Source organism: Camelus bactrianus, chromosome 12 (genome assembly GCF_048773025.1).
Source record: "Camelus bactrianus isolate YW-2024 breed Bactrian camel chromosome 12, ASM4877302v1, whole genome shotgun sequence".
In the NCBI taxonomy this organism is placed as follows: domain Eukaryota; kingdom Metazoa; phylum Chordata; class Mammalia; order Artiodactyla; family Camelidae; genus Camelus; species Camelus bactrianus.
Window position 1 is genome coordinate 65180971 of NC_133550.1, and position 10621 is coordinate 65191591.

Consider the following 10621-nt stretch of genomic DNA (forward strand, 5'->3'; position numbering starts at 1 on the left):
ACTGTCACTGAATAATGAGAAAACCACCCAAGAATCTTAGAAATACTCGTATTTAATACTGATACCAGGGGCTCCTGGTGTGGAGCAGGCCCTGGAGGGTAAGCCCCGAGGGCGGGCCTGTGCCAGATTAGGCCCCGGGCACACAGCAGGCACTCAGTGACCACGGTCTGAAGGGAGGACTTCGGGGTGGGGAGGAAACAGGGCCCTCAGCCGCCCTCCTCACACCACTTCCGCCTTGCTAAAGGGCCCCTCTTCCCCACCAAGGCAGGGGCCACCCACTCCCTGGCACACAGCAGGCCCGCAATGCTGTTAGATAAGTAAACACATGGGGGACTGGGTCTCCTAGCTAAGTGATGGGGTGGACAGGACGGCGGCCGAGGCCCACCAGGTCCTAGCGCCCTCTGGATTCAGTGACAAGGAGCTGATGTTTCGGCTGCATGTGGCCACAGCCCTCTGGCCCCAGCCTGCCTCGTGGCTATGCCGTCTGCCCACGGCACCCGCACGGCAGCAGGCCAAGCCTTCTCAGCCCCAGGACGCAGCGGCAGCCAGGCTGTCTCAGCTGGCTCTGCAGAGCCACCACCTGAGCTCTCGGGGTGCGGGGGTCTGCCTGAGGCAGAGCAGGCGCCCCCCCCAAGGCTCCACGCAGCTGTCATGGTTACAGCTTCTCCCCCGGCATCCAAATATGTTCCAAGTGGGGAGAAACGGACATGCAAAGGAATACTCATTTTCAGTGCTTTTTATGTGGCAGTCAAAGCACTTTGCAAACAGTCCCTCCCCATCACTGGGAGGAGGGCGCCCGATAGAAGGCCAGGCTGGGCTCAGCCCCCTGGACCCCCTTCAGCCACCCCCCTCCCAGAACCTACTGGTTCTGGTCCAGGTCCTCGTCAGCCTCCAGCACCTCAATGTGACTGTAGGACTTCCAGGCCTGCAGGTTACAGCTCTTCAGGATGGTTCCCAGCTGCTTCCCAGGTCCTACTTCAAAAGTTCTGGGGAACTCGGTGCCTCTCTTCCTCTGATAAATGGTGTGCATGGTCTGCTCCCACTTCACTGGGGAGACCACCTGCTGGACCAGCAACTTCTGGATGTGTTTTGGATGCATGTATCTGTTCCCGTTGACGTTTGAGTGGACAGAAACCAGAGGCTTCTTGACATCAATCTCTTTTAAAACCTGCGCCAGGGGCTCCACGGCCGGCTGCATGAGGCGGGTGTGGAACCCACCGCTAACTGGCAACAACTTGGTGCGTCTGAAGTGATACTTAGAGGAGTTTTTCTGGAGAAACTGCAAAGCCTGGAAGAAAAACAAGGGAGGTTAAAGCCAGTCAAATCTTAGGGGAAGAACACAAAGAGAGGCGGTCCCCACTGGCTGACATCATTGCAGGCAAGCCCATAGTGTATGTTTATCTCTACACACGCACACCCATATTTCATCCTGCACAGTCCCCAGGTCAGTGTCCCAGAAGCCCTCCTCCAGGGACCTGACAGTTCACACACCCGACATGGTGCCTGGAAGAGATCTGAGGCTTAACGTGGGTTCTGTCCCAGCATCTTCATTCACCAGCCCAGGTCCCCAGGCAACCTCTTTGAACTTTTTCTCCCACCATAAAAATCAGCACAATTTCATCTACTTCATAAGGTTGCTGAGAAGTGAACAGACAGGCGGTGTGAAAGCATCTGATAAACAAAAAAGCACTCTAGTGTAGTTTTCAATTAGAATTCTGCCACCCTTTATAACTTTTTAAGCCTGTTTTCTGGTTCACCTATAACCTTCAAGATGAAAATTATGCAGATTCTAAGCCTCACTTCACAATGAGAGGTCTTTCCCATCAGAAACCCTTCATCTGGGGTTTCTCTAGAGAAAACAAGAGCTCTTTCCCTGAAGCCAGAAGCCTTCTCCTAAAAGGCACGTCAGCTCCAGAAGGACCTCTGGGACTGACAGGTCCAAACTCAGAACCACTTGCAAACAAGGTTATTTCCAAGTATCTTTAAAACAGTATATATTCTTAAGAGACGCTGTGCCCTCGGACTGTCACCTTCACAGCCCTCCACCGTGATCTGCCGAAGGCCTTCCTACGCACTAAACCATCTGCCGCATCCCTCCGACCCGATGCCATCCATGGCCTGCTCGGAAGCTGGGCCAGCTGCTCCTGAGGACTTAACAGTCAGGGTAGCTGCATGACCTTGGGCAACTTCACTTGATCTGTCTGTGCCTCAGTTTCCTCACCTGTAAAATGGGGATAACAGTAATAGTTATCTCACAGAGTTCTGGTAAGAACCATGCTTGGCATACAAGTGCTATACGAGGGTGAGCAATTGATATTATCTGGGTTACCAAGCCCATCCGTGTCCACTGGGGAAAAAATACAACAGGGTAGTTATTTGTGCCCCGAGGGTAGGAGGGTTTAATACTCCTGGCTGGCTGGCACTCGTTCATCCCTCTCTGGGGCCCCTCCTTGCAGGGGGTGTACCCTGTTGTCCAGGTGTGGCCAGCGCAGCCCGTGGCTAACGACGGGTCACTCCCCTCTGCCGTGCTCCGTCAGCGTCCCATACCGGGGCCACTCAGCTGCCTGAGCGCTGGGGCGAAAGTGTAGTGGAGCAGAGCCCAGCACTGTGAGTCTGGACCACGCCTGAGGTCTGGGCTGTCTGTCACTGCAGCAGATCTGGTGCTTCACATGCAGTACCATGCTCCATCCACGCCCATCACACTGAGGCACACGCCCAGGCGCCTCTCTGAACAGAGGCCTGTTGGACTCCACAGCCAAAACCCTTCCCACCACGCCTGGATCCTCCTGATCAGCGGCACCTATGGAGACAGCTCTGCAGCGGCACTCCTGCGTCTGCGTCCTTCCAGCGGTCTCTAAGTGCTTTCCAGGGACAGTCTCTAGACTCATCTAACTCAAGTCCCAGGTCAGGGCCACAGGAGTCAAGGCTATAGCCTCAGGGCCCAGCAGGCTCCTCTGGGGCTGGCTCTCAGCCCAGGCATGGGTCTAGCAGACGCCAAGTTTTTCCACATCCACTGTTGGAGGGGGCTCTCCTGCTCAGGGGACCCTGCCCACGCCTGAGCTCTTTGCTGTGGCACTTCCAAGAGCACCAAAAGGCCACCCCTGGGAACCCCAGGAGCTGTTACCTGGACCAGATTCCCACCTGTCTGGGAGCCTGTGTGGGAGACTCCTGCCCTGACTGGGGGGCCCTCCTGGCCCATTTCTGGGCTTCTTACCAAGGCTATGAGTGGGAATGAGCACCCAGCTCCACAGTTAACGGGGGCCACTGGAGCCCATCCTCCCAAGTGAGAACTGCACCAAGAGGGACTCACTGGCTCTCACTGACTCAGAGGAGATACCGAGGGGCGTCTGTATACTGGTCAGGCCTTAACGGGGAGATGAACTCAGCGCTCGAGTGGAGGAAACACAGATTCCAGAGTGAGACGGACATGAGCTCTCATCCTGCCTCCAACATCACTAAGCACTTGCTTTTCTCTGTCTCAGTGTCCTTGTGTAGACCTCCCTCCCACGGAGTACAGGACTGGCTGTAAGGACTGAAACAGACAAGACGTGTAAGTATCGGTCCTGTCTGCACTCAACACTCCCCACTGGGCACCTGGGACAGAACTGCCCTTTCGTCAGGTGCTCCTCTCTGCCTAGGCTGCCCCTGCTCTTGGCAAATTCATCCTCCAGGGACCACCTCTGTAGGTCCTCCAGTCCTCAGCCTGACCCTTGCTGTGCCCCGAAGCCTGGAGTCATCTGTTCCCAGCCAGCCTTCCTTGGACGGCAGGAGCCCTGGTTATCCATCTGTGGGCCCTCAGTCCCTGTCACGTAGGAGCTGCTTGAGAAATGATGTCTGGGCCAGCAGTGAGTGGAAGGATGGACAGAAGGAAAAGGTGCAAAAACAGACACACAGGAAAAGCAGAGCAGGGGAGAGTAAGCCAGGAGGCAACAGCTCCTCTGAGGAAGCAACTGGATCAGAGGATCTGAGAAGCCCAGAACGTATTACAGGAAGGCCCTGGAGACCACCTGGTCCACTCTCCCAGCCTCCCGCCTCCCTCTGCAGTGCTCGTTCCAGCACCCCTCCCCACGCCCTCAGTTACTTCCCAAAGACCACGGCTGGGCAGAGCCCTCGTTACGCTCTGTGGGTTCATAGGTGTGGAATGATTCCAACCTTCTGTACTGAATTGGGGTCTAGGACAGCTGCTCCCGTCAACACCAACCTGCAGATGTCCTGAGATCACCCTGCAGTCAGGAAAGAGGTAGCTGGACAGCTCGCACACAGGGTCCTCTATGCCCAAAGTCCTGCAGTGCTCCTGGGCTTCCACACAGGCGACGGTGAACCTGGACTGAGGCTGGCCGAGGACAGACAACATCCCACTGGGGACAGCTTCTGAGGCTTCCTGCATGGCCTCAGCTCGGACTTTCACCGCATACAAACCTACCCAGAGAGAAGGGCATTTGGAAAAATCAAAGCATGTAATGGAGGGAAGCCCAGACCTGAAAAACAAAGCACAAATTCCAGTTGCTGGAGACACTGATATTAGTATCTAGCACCAGTTCACAAGGCCACAAGTCTACGTATCTGTGTCTATGATAAAACAGATGGTACTGCCATCATCAAAGGGCAAGGTGCTGTCCTTGTCACAGTACAAATTAACCCACAGCTTCCTGCCTTAAAGCTGGCTTGAGGGGTGGAGGGTGTAGCTCAGTGGTAGAGTGCATGCCTAGCATACGTGAGGTCCTTGGTTCAATCCCCAGTACCTCCACTAAGTAAATAAACCTAATTACCTCCCCTCAACAACAACAAAATTTGTAAAAAATTGAAAAAAAAAAGCTGGCTTGAGATGGGATGGTGGTTCTTAACCAGGGTTTATTTCACCCCCAGGGTGGTGTCTGGATTCTCCTGATTGTCCAACTGGCGGTGGGGGTGTTACTGGCATCTGGTGGGCAGAGGCCAGGGATGCTGCCCAACACCTTACAATTAACACGCCCCGCCCCCACAGACAAAGAGCACCTGGTCCAAAATGTCAACAGTGCTGCTTCTGAGAAACCCTAGTGCAGAGTAAAGCGGAACAGATTTTGAGACACACTGCTCTGAGTCATGACCTCGTTCCAGATCAAATTTTTAGTTAGTAAAATGAGGATAATGATATTTAACCTGCGTGGATTGTAGTGAAAACTGGGAATTATTATTTAAGAGAAATCGTGCTGAACATGAAAAGCAACTACAAGCCATCAGACACTTGGAAAGATGTACCAACTACAAAGATAAGAATTTCAATAACATAGTTATCATAAATCAAGCATTAGGGCCCTCACTTAGAACTGGAGGACCTGCCGCTGACAAGGCAGGTGAGCTAAAATGCAGGGCTCCCGGTTCAGTGTGGCTCAAGTGCAAGGTGAGAGGACAGGGCTGTGCCCAGGCCTGTAATTACTGGATATCCGTCATCCTGTCCTGGGTCTGCTCCCTGGAGGGGCGGGAGATGACTCGACAAAGGAGAGGTTAAGAGATCAGTCCAGGTTTGATGGGACAACAAGGCCTGAGGAACGAACTCTGCACCCTTCCTCCCTAACACACCTCCACTCGCCCAGCACCGTGTATGTCTGCACTGGAGTGCTAGCCCCTTACACAAGGACAACTGCGGAGCAGATTCAGTAAGAGCCTGTGTTAGGAGGTAGGCCAGAACACACAGGAATGTGGAGAGCCTCCCATGTGGCCATTAAATAACTACGCAAAAACATCAAGTGAAAAAAATACAGAATGTCAATAATTCTGCAAATTATGTACACATAAAACTATATTCGTATAAAATTGTTTTATTAGAATGTGAAAATATGAAACCTTTCCCACTTCCTTAATAGTGCTATGCTTTTTAAAAAAATAGGCAGTGAAATTCACATAAAATATAACCAATTTCAAGTGTATAATTCAGTGGTATCTGTTGTATTCATCACCTTGTACAACCACTAGCTCTAGTTTCAAAACTTTCCATCACCCTATAAAACACGCCATGCCCACTAAGTAATCATTTCCCATTTCTCCTTCCCTCCAGCCCCAGGAACCTCTAATGTGTCATCCCCATGGATTTATGTATTCTGGACATTTCATGTAAAAGGGATCACACAATATGTGGTTTTTGTGTCTGGCTTCAGCACGTTTTTGATCTTCATCCATGCCGCAACATGAGTTATTTCCTTTCTTTTTATCGCTGAATAATATTCCATCAGAGGACAGGCCACAACTTGTCTATCCATTCATCTGATTATAGGCATTTGGACTGTTTCCATCTTTTGGCTCTTATGGATAATGCTGTTATAAACACCTGTGTACAAGTTTTTCTGTGTGGCAACATGTTCTCATTTCTTAGGTGTAAACCTATGAGTAGCACTGTTGGGTCACAAGGTAACTGTGTTTAACTTTTTGAGGAACCACCCAGCTGTTTTCCACAATGGCTGCACCACTTTATATTTCACAAATGTGCGAGGCTCCTGCTTTTCCACATCTTCACCAACGCTTATTATTTTCCTTCTTTGCTTTGCTTCTTTAATTAAAGCCTCTTTGGTGGATGTGAACTGGTACCTCACTGTGGTTTTGATTTGCACTTCCCTCATGACTGGTGACGCTGCACATCTTCTCATGTGCTTACTGGCCCTTTATGTACCTTCTTTGGAGAAATGTCTATTCAAGTCCTTTGTCTGTATTTAACTATAAGCAAAAACGTCTACCTGTTTTAACTACATCCAAAAATCTTAAGTGAAGTTGATATGGCTCAAAATGAAACACTGATTTACTCTTTTTCATTTAGTGAGTATCTACTGAGCACCCACCACGTGACAGGTGCTGGAGGTATGTGAGTGGACTAAGCATGCACAGGAGCAGTGGGAGAGACAGAGGAGCAAGAAGATTTCACAAGATTACAAAAAGAAAGAAACAGTTCCCTGATGGACCCCCAGGCTTAAAGGGGAATCAGGAAGTCTGGCCCTCAGGTTCCAATGTCATCTCACCCATGTGCTCCCTTCTCTTTCACACCTGAGTAGGTCCAGAATTATCTGTGGCACCTTGTCCTCAGTGTGCCCAGCAAGACAATACCCCATGCACAAAACCAAACCTCTTCCTGTGTACCTTCACAAAATTCCATGGCTCCGGCAAACACTAGGGCTGCAAATTCTCCCACACTGAATCCAGCAGCAGCAACACAGTTCTCAATAACCTGCAGTGACAGATGCAGAACGTGAGGCCAAGTTCTCAAGGGAGTCTAGCCCAGGGCTCTGCACTTAAGAGCTGACAGGGTGTTCAGTGGTTCAGTGAGCTGGCCTGGTGCTCCAGCTAGAAACAGACACACAGAAGTGGCCGTGACAATCACTGACTCAGCCCCTTTATTGGCAAGGAAAGTTAAAGGCTGGTGGACTCCATGGTAGGGCCGTGACTCCAACCCAGGGCTGTAGATTGTCTCACTTCTGCCCTGGAGCTGCATCTCAGGCCAATGAAGACAGAAGGCGTCACAGAAATTAAGATCATGGCTTTCAGAGTCACTGGATTTGATTCTTAGCCTGAGAAGGTTCCCTAACCTCTCTAAGCCTCAGTTATCTCCTCTGTGAAATAGGGAAAGAGCAGGACCGACCTCACAGGGCTGCTGAGAGTATTTCATGGAGAGAATATCTCTAAAGAGCTCAGCACAAACTTGGCCCAGTAGAAGCACTAGATGAATGTTATTACCACAATTCAACAGGACCACTTAAACTAATCCTTTAATGTCTCTTGAGTCTTCTTTTCTTATCCACAAAATAACAGTACTTACCTCACAAAATTGTTGTGAGGAAGAAACGGGGTAAAGTACTAACTTAACATGGGCTGTTTTGATATTAAATATTAATAGCAATCATTTCACAACTTCAAGTGTTATTTTTAGATATCTTCTCAATGATCCTTCCTTTAAGGATGAAGTTTAATCCTTCTAAAATCATTTAATAATTAATTAAATGAGTAAGGATCATTTAAATTCTCAACTCGGCCGTCCATTCCCTAGCCCCTTTCCCTGCTCTATTTTCCTTTCTGTAACACTGATCTTTAATACACTATGTAATTTACACAGTATGTTCACACTCTATTATCTATCTCCCTGCCCTAACATGGCAGGGATCCTTGTTTTGTTTATGGCTGTATCCCCTGCTCCTACAACACTGCCTGGCCCAGACGGGAACTCAGTAAGGATCTGCCCAAGAAGTCAGACATGGCAACACTCCGGCCTGGCAGGTGGGAGCCTTGGTGGGGCAGCGGCCTGGCTGTAAGAGATCGGACAGAACCCATCTTCCCTGACCTGCCACGGGCCTCAGGCCTCACCGTGGGCTGCAGGTGGTTCAGTTTCTCGACGGCGGCCAGTGAAGCCACGAAGACAGCGGGCTGGCAGTGCACCGTGCGGTCCAGGGCCTCCTGCGGCCCGTGCAGGCTCAGCTCCAGCAGGTCGTAGCCCAGCACGCGACTGGCGGCGGCGTAGAGCTCGCGGACGCGCGGATAGCGGAGCAGACCGCGGCCCATGCCCACCACCTGGCTGCCCTGGCCCGGGAAGAGCAGCACGGAGCACTGGTTCGGCAACCACCGCGCCGCCACCTGCTGGGACCCTTCCTCCGCCGTGGTCGCATCTCTCAGCAGCTCCGCCACTTCCACCGCGCCCGTCGGAGGCAGCGGGAAGTTCGAAGCGCTGCGGCGGAAGCTTGCGCCTCGGCCCCAGGCCCACGCAGCCCACGCAGCCCGCGCGACCCGGACGCTCATGCTGAAGAACAGCCACACGCGCGTTACCCGGGCGACCGAGGCCCGACTGCGGCCGCGCGGCGCGGCGCGGTCCCTGACGCACTTCCTGCCGGGTGGGCCGGGGCACCCTCAAGCGGGAAGAAAGGTTCCGCAATTATTGGTTCCGCCCCGGCTCCAGGACCCTTGGCTGTGCGGTGGGGGCCTAGAGTGATCCCCGAGGTTTAAATACGCTTATTTAAACCTCCGCAGAAAAGAATAAAACACGACATCGGACCACAGTGACCCCTCAAAAATATTTACTGAGTAAACAACTCAAAGCAATGTAATATTCAACCTCGCATGGGAAAAGTGCGTGAAACGCTTCCACGTTCTTTCTTTAATTTGATTTTCCCAGCACTGTGCTCTCTTTAATGATTTCTATAAACCAGACACGGTGCCAGGCATATAATAAGTATCCGATAAATACTTTTAAAACATTTTTTTTATTGAGTTATAGTTATTTTACAATGTTGTGTCTAATTCCAGTGTAGAGCACAATTTTTCAGTTATACATGAACATACATATATTCATTGTCACATTTTTTTTCGCTGTGAGCTACCACAAGATCTTGTGTATATTTTCCTGTGCTATACAGTTTAATCTTGTTTATATCCCATAAATATTTAATTCCTCACAGCAACGCTATGATGAAAGCTATTATTACCCTCATTTTACATATGAGTAGACCAGGCCTCAAAGATTGAGTGACAGGTAGTTAGTGACAAAAGGAGGATTGCAAATTGGAGTTATTTGGCTTCCCAGTGGTGGAGCAAGGCTGGGTCAGAGTCTAATTCTGACTTCACCTGTAACTGACCCCGACCCCTCCAACCCCGACCCACCGCCGCTGCTCCTGTTTCACTTCCTGCCGCCTCTTTAAGGAGCCCAGGACACCCCCCCAACACACACACCCCTTAGCATGAGAAAGATCTAGGTAGACTTACAGCAGCAAATCTACTTCAATGAGCTTGTCCTGAGAAAATAATCGGATGAGCAAAGACCTAGCTCTCAGGACATCCTTGGCAGCCTTGCTTTTGACATAAAAAAGGTGGAAATAAGGTGCATATTCAACTAGAGGAAATTAGTTAAATGAATGATGGTGTATCTACATAACGCTGTGGCCATGAAATATATGGAGGCGATTTTCAGGATAAGGCATGAACAGAGCACACACTGCCTCCAGAATCCTGTAAACCCACAAAAAGAATCTTAAAGACATAAACCACAAGGACAGGGAGAACAGAAAAGGGGGCCCTAGCAGCAGAATCTCTTGAAGCTGGAAAGCGAGATGAGCAGTATTACCTGATTTAGCAGACTCCAGACAGCTGAATTCCTCCTGACAGTGGGGAAAGTGGAGAACCAACCGTTATTTATGTAACAGAATCCTCAAAACCTTAGTAACTGACAGCACTAGCTGTTTCTGCATCTAAGGGTTTAAAAAAGGCTAAAATAAAGAGGACTTTTTGAAGACGTCTTTGAAGAAGGGTTAGATCTTTAGATCTCTTTCCTCTCTCTAACCACTGGGTGACACCCCTTCCTCATTCTGGCAAGTTCTTAGTTCTGGAAAGTGCTGGGCAGGCCAGGGGCAGTGGTGGATGTGGGTACTCTGCTGGAACAGATGGCTACTGAAAGCTGAATGCAGAATGCAGAGACCTCCTCCTGTGCTCCCTGCACTGAGCTCCCAGAAACTCAGAACAAGACCTCTATCCTCCAGTCAACAACTAGAGGGCCTTGGGGTATCTGATCAGTTTTGTCTTTAGAATTTTCTGAAATTCTAAACATATTGACAGTTCAGGAAGTTACCAAACAAATCGCCACAAGTACCATCCAGAGTCTTACTTTCCTTCTCTCTTC

At 50.4% G+C, this 10621-nt stretch overlaps 1 protein-coding gene across 1 annotated transcript; it reads right to left on the reverse strand.

Moving 5' to 3' along the window:
- Positions 1-34: 34 nt before the first annotated feature.
- MCAT (malonyl-CoA-acyl carrier protein transacylase) lies at positions 35-8820 on the reverse strand. The gene is made up of 4 exons (XM_010960185.3): positions 8323-8820; positions 7105-7192; positions 4202-4419; positions 35-1288 (listed from the first exon to the last, which is right to left on the reverse strand). The coding sequence occupies exons 1-4, from the start codon at positions 8749-8751 to the stop codon at positions 860-862; spliced, it is 1164 nt and encodes a 387-aa protein (XP_010958487.1). The 5' UTR covers positions 8752-8820; the 3' UTR covers positions 35-859.
- Between the last annotated feature and the right edge of the window lie 1801 nt (positions 8821-10621).